The following is a 13,994-nucleotide window of genomic DNA, read 5'->3' as shown; positions in this document are numbered from 1 at the left end:
AAAAAATAAATAAAACAAAAATTAAATGGAAACATAAACGATTTAAGTGAAACACTTCCCAAACGGCCAACAAACCCGAACATATGAAATATTAAAATATATGTTAATAATTCATTTTTGTCACCTAAGGCGAAGTTATTTAAAAAATAACGCAAGTTTTTTCAATATGTATATTTCGACTGTACATGAGATTTTTAGATAGCTAAACTAAACTTTATACCGTACAATATTAGAAAATGAAAAGTTGGATGATTAAATTAGAACGCAACTTCGAGACACTATGAGATCGATTTATAATTACGTATATGCGCTCGATATGCTGAATATGTATTTACAAAATATTATAGTATATACATAATTAGTATTATGTAAATCGAAAATACGTATTATGTATTTGCACGACCCACACAGAGATAGACACTACAGCTGCAAAAAAGTAACATACACTACCAGACAAATTCAATAAATTAAAAACAAAATGGAAAAACAACAATATGTTAAGCGTAAAGAGAAACATTTAATAAACTACAGCTACCAATACTTACAAATGAAACATGTATTTTGACTATTTCATTATTTCATAACGCACTTTTTTAAAGGAAATAGCTTCTTACGTGCTTGGCAGCACTATTTAGATTTGGCCGCACTGTTAATACGCAATTGATGGCAGCACTAAGTCGATAAGTGAAGCTATCGAAAATACTCGATTCTTGCAGTGTTCCTATAGATTAAATAAACTAATTTAATTTTGCATATATCGCACAAGTTTATTAGATAAAATAGGGCTTTGAAATATATATATATATTACGTGTAGTGACTGTATTGGTGCTAATGTCAATTTTGAATTCAGAGCGCGCAAATTCCTATACGAAGCAAAAGTATCGATACGAAAGTCGTCAATCAGAAGCATGTTTTTACTGCGTAGGTCGAATTTTTCGCACATAAACATGGGAGATGTGACGTCACACAAAGCAGTTTTCATTACATCGCCAATTTAAAGATCTATTAAACAGTTTAGCAGTGTTCTAATAGCTGATTAACTACTGAAATTAATATGTTTCTTACTTTTAGGCAGTAGTTACACTCATTTACGTAAATTGACTCTTGGTCAAGCAGACGCCAAGAGAGCAATTGGACTCTCATTGCAATGCAACCTCTCTCTAGCATTCGCTCCACACACACTCAGCTCTCTCAATGCAACCTCGACCATCGTTTTACACATCCATACAGACCAGAATTTCGTCGTATTTAAATTAAATAAAATGCAGTGAAAAACGGAGTACAATTTGTAAAATTAACGCGAAATGGCTACCCAAAAGCCTGGCGAGTGGGCGACTGGTCTGCTGACTCGGTTCGAAGATCAGGTAAAGGTTTTACAGCATTTTCAATATGTTGCGTCGCGCTGTCTTCGAGCAAAGTGAAAAAATGTACCTGCTGCTGGTGTTGTTTTGGTGTGGGTGTCGGTGTTGAGGAGGTGGGGTCTGGGCGCAAGTGGGGCCGGCGAGGCTTCATTCATGAAATGCCGAGCTCTGATTTGTTGAATGAAGTGCCGAGACGCGCATACCCTTAATGGCACATATTGCGACTCACAAATAAAGTTCTGAATTCAAATTAGCGATTTTATTTGAAAATAAACAAACGCGTTTAGATAAATAAATACATCAAAAGCTGTTAAGCTGTAAATAATAAAACTTCTTCATTTGCAGCTTCCATACAAAATCGGAGCATATGGCACTCAGGCTCGTATGAGCCAGGACCAGTTGGTGACATGCCTCATACACATCTCTCGATACCGCTTCTCACTGGTCATCTCCGGTCTGACAAAGATGCTGCAGCGTGTCAACGAGGCTGTAAGTATCTCATAATCCTACAATTACGAAAGGAAAATACTAATTATAAATAATTACAGGCGCGACAACCGCGTCATGAGCCTGAACGCTGCTACTTTGAATCTCTGGTCATCATATTGACCACACTGGAGCGCTGCCTAACCAACCAAACAAAAGATACCGCACGCTTTGAGGAAGCCATGAATGTAAAGCTCCTGTTACGCGAAATTTCCCAATTTGTAGACGTGCAGAGCGATAACAATCCCAATGCGGCTCAACTAAAGGCTCTCGCCTCCAAGGTGCTCTTTGCACTGTCCCAGAATCATTTCTCGGCGGTCTTCAACCGCATATCAGCACGCATTCAGGAGTTAACCTCGTGCTCCGAAGAAAATCCAGATTACAACGATATTGAACTGATACAACACATTGATATGGATATGATCAAGCTGACCAAGCTGTTGCAAGGTATAACAGCATCGACATTATTGTCGAATTTGTATTAATTATTGATCCCTTGCAGAAACAATTACCAAATTTCGCTCAAAGCGCGCACCGCCTCTCATTTTGCTGTACTCCTTAGAGAAGGCCATATGGAATTGGATCGAATATCATCCACAGGAATTTCAGGACTTGCAACGCGGCACTAATCGCGATATCTCAACGTTAGCTAACTTACATTTTATTATGAAATTCAACTAATATAAAATGTGAATTTCAGCTGCTGGGAACCCCTGCTGGACTTTGTTGAGTACTTCAAATCTGAGAATAAGAAGAGCAAAACTTTAGTTTGGCCCCTGCAAATGCTGTTGCTCATTCTAAATCCCTCCAGCCTGGAAGCCACTGTTAACGAGTTGCAGCAGTCGGAGAAGGAGAAGGAAAAGGAGAAGATGCCCTCAAAGTCGACACAATCCACGTCACGCGACAAAGACTTCTCGGCCAGGCAATTTATCGAGAGCATCAAGCGTGGTCTGGGCCCACATTCGCCATCGAAGCAGGTGACCGAATCCTCGGCCATAGCTTGCGTTAAACTCTGCAAGGCATCCACGTACATCAATATCAATGACTCCAACAATGTGGTCTTCAAGTTGGTCCAATATTTCATTAACGATCTGAAGGCGCTGCTCTTTAATCCCGTGAAGCCCTTTTCACGCGGCCAGGGCTACAATTATGCAGATATTGAACTAATGATTGACTGCTGGGTCTCGTGCTTCCGCATCAGTCCACACAACATAGAGGCTCTGAAAGTGTGCTTGAATCTGTCTTCGCCGCAGGCCTATCACTTCGTTATCGTGTGCTCCTTGTTGCGGTGAGTGAAATGAAATTAGTGAGTGAAATTAAATGTAAATTGCTAATATTCATATGCATAATACCAATTTGTAGCCTAGCGCACATTTATGTGGATTTTCGACTGCAAAATAAGAATCCCTTTCGCATTGTCAACCAGCCGCGTCTTCCCTGGTGGCCACAGACCGACGTTGTGCACTACCGTTCCGCTGAGCTACGCGCTCTCTTCACGGATACACTGAATAAAGCCACGCAGGGCTATATAGCGCACACACCACTGCGCTACATAACTTCGTTAACACTCAAGTCCAAGGACACTCAAAAGGGTTTGACACGTTCGGAGGAGGGACCAGCCCATAAGATGCTATTGCTGCTGTTAGTGCGTCTCATACACGCAGATCCCACGCTGCTCTTAAATGTAATCCCAATCATAAATTATAATTTATAAAACTTAAACTAATTTACAAGTTCCTCATTTCCAGACGCAAGGCAAAGTGGCGCACGAAGTACAAAGCTCAACTCTGGAGCTTATTAATGGCCTGGTAAGCCTGGTGCATCAAACGACCTTGCCGGATGTGGCACAAGAGGCTATGGAAGCCCTACTCGCCCTGCATGCGCCGGAAAAGATCGAAGTCTGGAATCCAGAAGCACCCATCAACACGTTTTGGGATGTCAGCTCACAGGTCCTCTTCTCCATCTCCCAGAAACTTATACAGCATCAGATAGCCAACTACACTGATGTACTTAAGTGGCTGCGTGAAATACTGATATGCCGCAACACATTTCTTCAGCGGCACAAAGACTATGCCCATGTGGGTAGCCAGATTGCCATATGCAAGCAGGCGCACATTAAAATGGAAGTGGTCTTCTTCATGTATTTGTGGAGCGTGGATTTGGATGCGGTTCTGACCTCACTTTCCTGTTTCGGGCTGCTCTGCGAGGAAGCGGAAATCTGCTGCAGCTCCGATGAGTTAACAGTGGGCTTCATCATGCCCAACTACCACATCTACCAGGAGCTAGCACAACTATCTTCATGTGAGCCAAATGCGATTTATAAGTATATCGTGTTAATTTATAGCATCATCCATTCATTTCAGCCGCCACGGATACACGTATTTGTTTCTTTGAGAACAGTCATGGCAACGTGAGCCGTGGGAAACTCCAAAAGCGTATTATGCCACTGCTGCGAAAGATCGAGCACTGTGTGCATGGTGTCCAGCCCGCCTGGGAGGAAACCTTTCGCAACTGGGAGGTGCTCAGTAAGGTGCTCCAGACTCACCCCAAAGTTAAGACCGAGGATGCGCAAGCAGAAGTGTTTCATCGTGGCTTGGGCAAGCGTCGTGCCAGCCACCAAAGCTCCGAGCATGATCTAGAGGAGCAAATCACCGAATGGGCCAATATGACCTGGTTTCTGCTGACCTTGGGCGGTGTTTGCCTGCAGAAACGCAGCAACAGCCGCCAGCTCTTGTTGCAGCAGTCGCAGAACAACTCGTCGGTGGCGTCACTGGCACAGGCGTCTCTCTACTCGAGTTCGACTAGCTCGGGACATGGATCGCTGCATCCCAGCACGGTCTCATTGTCCACCATACCACCAGCACCGCCCCAGGATGTCAGCTATTGCGCGGTTACACAGTGCGTATAAAATCAAATAATAATTATCCAGATATGTATATTAATAATAATTGTTCCACTTCAGATTTATTGGGCAGCTGCTGCGTCTGTTGGTCTGCAGCAATGAGAAAACTGGGTTACATATACAGAAACATGTGAAGGAACTTGTGGGCGAGGAAATGTCCACTCAGCTGTATCCCATACTCTTCGATCAAATCAGAGCCATAGTGGAAAAGTTCTTCGATCAACAGGGCCAGGTTAATGTGAATGTTACGGACATTAACACTCAGTTCATTGAGCACACTATTTTCATAATGAAATCCATACTGGATCCCAAAGCGAGCAAGGATCCCAACAACGACCAGCCATCGCCATCGGAGCATTTGGGAGTCACAAGCATTGAAGGCATGATGCTGGGCATTGTCCGTTATGTGCGACACCTGGATATGAATGTCTATGCTATACGCATAAAAACAAAGCTGTGCCAACTAGTGGAAGTCATGATGAAGCGACGCGACGATTTGGCCTTTCGGCAAGAGATGAAATTCCGAAATAAGCTCGTTGAATATCTAACGGATTGGGTAATGGGAACCTCGCATCAAATTGCTCCACCTAGCTCCGCAGATGCATCGCTACTCACCAGCACTTCGCTTATCTTTCGGGATCTCGACCAGGCGTGCATGGAGGCAGTGGCAGCTCTGCTACGTGGTCTGCCGCTGCAACCTGAAGAGTCAGATCGAGGCGATCTCATGGACGCAAAGAGCGCATTGTTCTTAAAATACTTTACACTCTTCATGAACCTGCTGAACGATTGCATTGACAGCTCGGAGGCCGAAAAGGAACTCAACAACACACCTCTTCTGCCGCCTCGTCCACGCATGGCAGCTGGCAAATTAACTGCGCTTAGGAACGCCACCATACAAGCCATGTCCAATCTGCTGGGCGCCAACATTGACTCTGGCCTGATGCACTCCATCGACTTGGGCTACAATCCCGATTTGCAAACTCGCGCTGCTTTCATGGAAGTGCTCACCCAGATCTTGCAGCAAGGCACTGAGTTTGACACTCTGGCTGAGACGGTGCTGGCCGATCGGTTCGAGCAACTTGTCCAGCTGGTGACCATGATTAGTGATAAGGGAGAGCTGCCCATTGCCATGGCGCTGGCCAATGTGGTGACAACCGCCCAAATGGATGAGCTCGCACGAGTTCTGGTCACGTTGTTCGATGCTAAGCATTTGCTGTCTCCGCTGCTGTGGAATATGTTTTATCGCGAGGTCGAGGTCTCTGACTGCATGCAGACGCTTTTCCGTGGAAATTCGTTGGGCAGCAAGATTATGGCGTTCTGCTTTAAGATTTATGGAGCCAGCTATTTGCAAATGCTACTGGAGCCACTTATACGACCGTTGCTCGATGAGCAGGAGGAGATTTGCTTTGAGGTGGATCCAGCGCGACTGGACCCAAGTGAAGATATCGAAGAGCATCGCAACAATTTGATTGCTCTAACTCAGAAAGTTTTCGATGCCATCATCAACTCTTCAGATCGATTCCCGCCGCAGCTGCGCTCCATGTGCCACTGCTTGTACCAAGTGCTAAGCAAGCGATTCCCAAATCTGTTGCAGAACAACATTGGTGCCGTGGGCACGGTCATCTTTCTGCGCTTCATTAATCCAGCCATAGGTGAGTTGCAGCTCTTGATTTAACATTGGCTCAGCAACTGACGATTTCTTTATTGCAGTCTCTCCACAGGAGCTGGGCATTGTGGGCAAGCAGGTGCCCAGTTCGGCCAAACGTGGGCTTATGCTCATGTCCAAAATCCTGCAGAACATTGCCAACCATGTAGAGTTCTCCAAGGAGCAGCATATGCTTTGCTTCAACGATTTTCTGCGCGATCACTTCGAGGCCGGCAGACGCTTCTTTATACAAATCGCCTCCGATTGCGAGACCGTGGACCAAACGTCGCACAGCATGAGTTTCATTTCCGATGCCAATGTGCTTGCTCTGCATCGTTTATTGTGGACGCACCAGGAGAAGATTGGCGACTATTTGTCCAGCAGTCGGGACCACAAGGCCGTTGGTCGGCGACCCTTCGACAAGATGGCCACGCTTTTGGCTTATTTAGGTCCGCCGGAACACAAACCCGTTGACTCTCACATGATGTTCAGCTCATATGCACGCTGGAGCTCTATCGACATGTCATCAACGAACTTCGAAGAAATTATGGTCAAGCATCAGATGCACGAAAAGGAAGAGTTCAAAACTCTGAAGTCCATGAACATATTCTACCAGGCGGGCACCAGCAAATCGGGTTATCCGGTCTTTTACTACATAGCCAGGCGTTACAAGTGAGTGTGTGTGTGTCAGTGTGATGAATGCCATATGTTCATTTATTTCGTATTTTGTAGAATTGGAGAAACCAATGGGGACCTGTTGATCTACCATGTTATCCTGACACTGAAACCCTTCTGTCACTCGCCCTTCGAGGTGGTCATTGACTTCACGCACACCTGTTCCGACAACCGCTTCCGCACAGAGTTCTTGCAGAAGTGGTTCTATGTGCTGCCCACTGTGGCCTACGACAATGTCCATGCGGTCTACATTTACAATTGCAATTCGTGGGTGCGCGAGTACACAAAGTTCCACGATCGCATCCTAGCACCGCTGAAGGGCAATCGCAAGCTAATGTTTCTGGAGTCGCCCAACAAGCTCATCGATTACATCGACGCTGAGCAGCAGAAGCTGCCTGGAGCCACGCTCTCACTGGACGAGGACTTGAAGGTGTTCAGCAATGCACTGAAGCTCAGTCACAAGGACACCAAAGTGGCCATCAAAGTTGGCCCCACGGCGCTGCAAATTACCTCGGCTGAAAAGACCAAAGTCCTGTCGCATTCGGTGCTGCTCAACGATGTTTATTATGCCTCTGAAATTGAGGAAGTGTGTCTGGTGGACGACAACCAGTTCACGCTGTCCATAACTAATGAAAGTGGCCAACTGAGTTTCATTCACAATGACTGCGATAACATCGTCCAGGCTATCATACACATACGGAATCGCTGGGAGCTTAGCCAGCCGGACTCGGTCACAGTGCATCAGAAGATACGGCCCAAGGATGTGCCTGGCACTCTACTCAACATGGCGCTGCTAAATCTGGGCTCTTGTGATCCCAATCTCCGAACAGCTGCCTACAATTTGCTGTGTGCTCTGACCGCCACCTTTGACCTGAAGATCGAGGGGCAGTTGCTAGAGACGCAGGGACTCTGCATACCTTCCAACAACACCATCTTTATCAAGTCCGTTAGCGAGAAATTGGCCACCAATGAGCCGCATCTGACGCTCGAGTTTCTTGAGGAGTCGATACAGGGCTTCCAGCGCAGCACCATTGAGCTGAAGCATTTGTGCTTGGAGTACATGACGCCCTGGCTGAAGAATCTAACCAAGTTCTGCAAGTCCAATGACGACGCCAAGAAACTAAAGGTCTCGCAGATTTTGGACAAGCTCATCTGCTTGACGATCGACCAGAAGGAAATGTATCCCTCGGTGCAGGCCAAGATCTGGGGCTCCATTGGTCAAATCCCAGAGCTCATCGACATGGTGCTAGACAACTTCCTGCACAAGTCCATTAGCTTTGGCCTCGGCTCACCGCAAGTGGAGATCATGGCCGACACAGCTGTGGCACTGGCCTCAGCCAACGTCCAATTGGTGTCGAAGAAGGTCATCACACGCATGTGCCGCGTCATGGACAAATCCTGCACAAATCCCACTCAGTATCTGGAGCAGCACATGATGTGGGATGACATTGCCATACTGGGACGATATTTACTTATGTTGTCCTTCAATAATTGCCTGGATGTAGCCACTTCGGTGCCATATCTCTTCCACACCATCACCTTCTTGGTCTGCTCTGGCTCGCTGTCCATGCGCGCATCGACGCACGGCCTGGTCATAAATATTATACACTCACTGTGTACCTGCACAAATCCCTCGTTCGGAGAGGAAGCTCAGCGCGTGCTCCGCCTGTCACTGGACGAATTCTCGCTGCCGAAGTTCTATCTGCTCTTCGGCATTAGCAAGGTCAAGTCGGCCGCTGTCACAGCCTTCCGCTCCAGCTGCCGTCACCCGAATGACAAGTGGTTGGGCAACGAGCGCGTCACCCAGCCGCTGCCTGCGGACCGTGAGCGGCTCTCGCTGCCATCGCTGGAGGTCATCACGGACGCTCTTCTGGAAATCATGGAGGCTTGCATGCGCGACGTGCCCGACAGCGATTGGCTGCACACCTGGACATCTTTGGCGCGCAGTTTCGCCTTCTGCTACAATCCAGCTCTGCAGCCACGCGCTCTGATTGTCTACGGCTGCATTAGCAAGAGCGTAACGGATCACGAAGTAAAGCAACTGCTGCGCATTCTAGTCAAGGCACTGGAGTCCTTCAACGACCTAATATTGATTGAGGCCTTGGTTATGTGCCTCACGCGCATCCAACCGCTGCTGCGCCCCGAATCGCCCATACATCGTGCACTCTTCTGGGTGGCTATCTCAGTGCTGCAGCTGGACGAGGTTACGCTCTACGGCGCTGGTCTGGCGCTGCTCGAGCAGAACTTGCATACGCTCAAGTCCCAGGGCTGCTTCGACAAGACGGAGACCATTGCTGAGGTCATGATGAAGACGCGCGAGAAGCTCGAGTGGCACTTCAAGCAGCTGGATCATGCCGTGGGCTTGTCTTTCCGCAGCAACTTTCATTTTGCTCTGGTCGGACATCTGATTAAGGTGAGTTGTAAATAATGGATGATAGGATTAAATTAATATGCGCATTCCTTTTAGGGCTTTCGTCATCCAACACCCACCACAGTCTCGCGCACATCCCGTGTGCTGACAATGCTTCTGGGAATTATAGCAAAGCCATTGCACCGCGACAAGTTCGAGGTGACGCCGGACAGCGTAGCCTATCTGACGGCACTTGTTGCTGTCTCCGAGGAGGTGCGCTCGCGCTGCCACGTGAAGCACGCGCTGCCCCGCTGGCCCGCCGATGTGTGCGGCAGCAATGAAAACGGCGAACCACTAACCAATGGTGTGCAGACTGTAAGTGAATAATAATTACGCATGCATATATAATGACTACCTATATAAAGTTACATATTAAATGTGTTAATACTGTTTACCTTTAGATTGGCCAGCCATTGTCGCGGCGTCAGAAGAGCTGGGATATACTCGACCAGTCAGCTCTGCAGTTTGCGCGACATCACAAAGTACCAACACTTCAGGTGAGCTGATCCAGTCCAGTTAATGTATTATCGTGTGTATACTATATATTTGAATCAAACTGTTGTACAAAAGTTGTTATAACCATTTGCTATAGTAACTTTTGGCTATCCACTTGTTATATTGAGATTACTATTATGTATACAACCCTGTAATCGAGCCTATTATCAACTCTATATCTCGAATATCTCGCCTTTGCATAACAAATTTATTAATCGTTCAATGACATTTCTTTCTTATCTCTTTTTATGTTGTTGAACAAAAATAATAATAACCGTAACATACATTTATCACAAACGTAACTCGTGTATACTATTACTATGCCACTATATATGCCTGCTGACTACTCTTCCATCTAATTGGTGCTTGTAACTCTCATCCATATACTCTTACTTATACCTACATATACTACTCGTAAATGCCACAACTACCTACTACGCATGAACATGGCTTTTGATTTCCGTTTGATTTGGTTAACGACATCAACAACAAACAACTAAACAACACTCACATCGACAACATTAACAATTAAACAACATCAACAATACTGTGCAACCCAATCGTAGAATGCGCGAGTTTTATTCAAAACTCAACGCTCATTTTCGGTACCAACCACCAAGGAGCCGAATAATGCGAGCGGCATCGAAGAACGACAGGTATTGCTCAACCAAACTCTCTCTCTCTATCTGTCTTCTTTCTCTCTCTCTCTCTATCTCTCTCTAGACCTTTAGAACATCCACTAATACCTAAACGTATGCGCCCACAAACCCCACCAAGAAATAGTTACTCAAATACTAATACTAGACGTTCTTATATTTTAATTATTTATCATTTTCCTGCATGGCCTTGCCTGTTCGCTTAAAGCCTTATCAATTTAATCAAATTCGAGTCCTAATCAAATTCGTTTCGCTTAACTAGTTTAACATCCATGTCCCTAATTAGCTCATTAGTTGTCAAGTCTAAACGGGTATCTAACAACTGTTTGTGCTAACCAACAGGAACGCGGCTCACGCTCTTCCGTCTCCAATGAATCAAATGTCCTGCTCGATCCGGAAGTGCTTCCTGATCTGTCCATACAAGCGTTAGTCTTAACGGTCTTGGCTACGCTCGTCAAATACTCCTCGGATGAGAGCGAAACCCGTGTGCTGTATCAGTATTTGGCTGAGGGCTCCGTTGTCTTCCCCAAAGTGTTTCCAGTGATGTGAGTTGCTAATGGATTCCCTAGTGAATATCTTAACATTATACGCCCTCATTTATAGACACTCTTTGCTGGATCAGAAAATCAATAATATACTTTCCGTATCGCACGATCAAGTCGTGCTGAACTCTGTGCAGAGCATCATACAGAACATGTTGGCCAGCGAGGATCCGTCACAGCAGCAACTCCATTTCCTGCAGAGCTGCGGATTCGGAGGACTTTGGCGTTTCGCTGGACCCTTCACAAAGGTTTGCGGCTTGAACTTAAGGAATCTATCCAATAGTGATAATTATTCTTATTTACACTTGCAGTACAACATGATGGGCGAATCTTCAGAGCTCTTTGTCAACTGCCTAGAGGCCATGGTGGAGACATGTTTGCCCGGGGATGAATCCGCGCCCGTTCCACCTTCACCGCGTCCCTACAACCTCAGCTCCAGCTTGAGCAGCCTAACCCTAGGCTCGCCCACTGATAAAGGTAAGTAATTTGCGAATGTAAATATAATAGAACATTAGCTGCATAAATTGTTAAACTTGCTTTTAGTCTAGCGTATTATTCTAGCCGCATACATATATGGTATACCTAAACTATGACAAACCGTTATATATTCTCTATTTACTCTTTCTTTATGCAAACACAACATTACGTTATATAGCATTCTCATCGGAATCATTAGACTTTTACGATAACTGCTCTGGCAGCGTCACCTCGCTGCGACGCGCCTCACACAGCAAATCACGCGCCAAACATCGATTGAACGAAAGTCCATCACATTAAACAGCAACTAATTTGATATAACCAATTGACAAATAACAAAATAATCAAATGAAAAAATCAGCAAGCTTAGTAAATTATACACACACACCTAAACAAACTCATTATCGTTGAAAGCACGTTATATAGTATATACATGGTGTTCTATAGAACCTACTATTGTACAATTACCAAAGCGAAACCAAATTGAATCCTTACCAACAATTGAAAGAGTCGAAAATGATTGTTTTAACTAACGGAAAAACATATATTAATCAGTATGCAAATTGTTATCAATCCAGTCCATCGAAAAGCAAAACAAACAAAAACCAAAAATAACTAGAAACAGAAATTATAAAACACACAAATGCACTTTATTGTATTAGCGAATTTTAATTTGGAATAATTGAGAATTGTATTTACGATATTCATCAGTACCTTGAAGCATTTAAAGAACGTTTTTCGATTACATACATATGTGACTCCAAATTGTCTAGCGTAGTGTAGTTGTCGTAAACGCTTGTTACATTCATTCATATACTATATATATAAAATATATGCAGATATATATTTGATAAACAGAAATCGGCCCTTGTTACTAACAACTATTTGATTTACCCAGTCACTCGACGGGGCTACCAAAATCGCCAGCTTAGTAACCTGGGCCTATATTTTATTATTCAATTTAGCTAAAGGAATTACGAATCACAAATATATAAATAAATAATATACCAAATATTCAATGTACCTAACGCTTACGCCATTATAAAATAACCGCATGTGACTTGCAAATATGTTGCACAACCACAGTTAAGAACCTGCTTAATCCATTGCACAACCACCTAAAGAATAAAGTTAAATTAAATATGCATATATATATGTATGTACAATATTTCAGTTGAAAGAGAGATTTGAGTTTTTACAATAGCTTTAATCTAGACTAAAATGAAACCGAACAACAGCGATATTTTATACATATTTTATACATTTGCATAGCATATTTTTGATTAGTTTAACAAAATACAAAACTAAGTAACTAGATAATAGACATTTTTATAAACGATACTTTGTACTAATTTGTTGCGTGGGAATTGCATTCCCAGCATCGATCTGATGATGGGAATTTCATTTTTAAACTGAAATATTCCTCCTGAGTACTCACTCGACTCTTATTTGTTTTCTTGTTTTTTACTTAATTTATGTATATGTTTTATGCCTCTTCTATCTTATTTTCAGCTGCATGAATAACAACAACAAACCCACGCACTAGACGTACCACACTAATCGCAAAAGTTATGCGTTTTCTGAATATATTTAAAAAATGTTTCTGAGCCAAACAACAAACGAAACTAAAGAAAACAAACTCTAAAATGTACAAACGCGTTTAAAGCGAATATTCATTGGTGAAGATCATGTATGTGTATTGAAAATATTGAATAGCCGAAAAAAACGATATATGTATGAGAACTTACTGTATATGTATGTATATAAGAAGAAGAATATAGAACAGCTGACAGAAACACAAGAAACCCCACGAATTAGTAATCCAGTTAGCGATAATTCATATAGTAATAGACGTAAAGATCTATTTTGTCACAGATTAACAAGCAAGTTCGAAAGATCAACAAAGTTTTAAATATTATCGAATCAATGTAGTTTTTTAACATATTTATGTATGTAGTTGATAAATAAGCACGTACTTTAACCTACTCACCAGTTCCTGAGACGAGCATGGCCACGGCGTTACGGCACCATTGTACCAGAGTTCATCAATCAAGAGGATAACTGCAACAACAAGAAGCTTTAATAGATTTGGCAGGCGAGATTTAGCTGCCCTTTTTGTTCTTTTGTATTACATTTGAATCTCCCGCTGCAAACAGAATCAAATTTGTAATTTATGGCATTTATTTATGTTTGTCTCATTTTGTTTAACTTAAGCTCATATTCATTTCAATTTTTATTTAATTTATTTCACAAAACATATATAAATATTTTTTTTATATTTTTTTATATAAAAATTGCAAAACACCAAAAATTGTAAAACACTCTAAGAAATAAGTCCAAAAAA

General features: G+C 43.6%; 1 protein-coding gene across 3 annotated transcripts; it reads left to right on the top strand.

Annotated features, from left to right (window-relative positions):
• The first annotated feature begins 1,121 nt into the window (after positions 1–1,121).
• Positions 1,122–13,929, top strand: Nf1 (neurofibromin 1). Of its 3 annotated transcripts, none has more exons than XM_018113279.3 (18): positions 1,122–1,365; positions 1,708–1,851; positions 1,911–2,295; positions 2,351–2,492; positions 2,549–3,136; positions 3,211–3,532; positions 3,597–4,149; positions 4,212–4,746; positions 4,811–6,402; positions 6,461–7,067; positions 7,128–9,483; positions 9,538–9,795; positions 9,882–9,977; positions 10,542–10,631; positions 10,974–11,176; positions 11,235–11,421; positions 11,485–11,650; positions 11,829–12,265. In XM_018113279.3, exons 1-18 carry the CDS (start codon positions 1,306–1,308, stop codon positions 11,948–11,950), a joined length of 8,406 nt encoding a protein of 2,801 aa, XP_017968768.1. In that variant the 5' UTR covers positions 1,122–1,305; the 3' UTR covers positions 11,951–12,265. The 3 variants fall into 3 exon arrangements, with proteins under 3 accessions (XP_017968768.1, XP_017968770.1, XP_017968769.1); XM_018113281.3 differs by lacking the exon at positions 11,829–12,265 and adding an exon at positions 13,163–13,929 and having other exon boundaries at positions 1,123–1,365; XM_018113280.3 differs by lacking the exon at positions 10,542–10,631 and having other exon boundaries at positions 1,123–1,365.
• The last annotated feature ends 65 nt before the right edge of the window (positions 13,930–13,994 follow it).

Source organism: Drosophila navojoa, chromosome 2 (genome assembly GCF_054131105.1).
Source record: "Drosophila navojoa isolate 15081-1374.11 chromosome 2, UAZ_NAV_1.0, whole genome shotgun sequence".
NCBI lineage: Eukaryota > Metazoa > Arthropoda > Insecta > Diptera > Drosophilidae > Drosophila > Drosophila navojoa.
The sequence above is the reverse complement of the archived record's forward strand: the minus strand, read 5'-3'. Positions and strand labels throughout refer to the sequence as shown.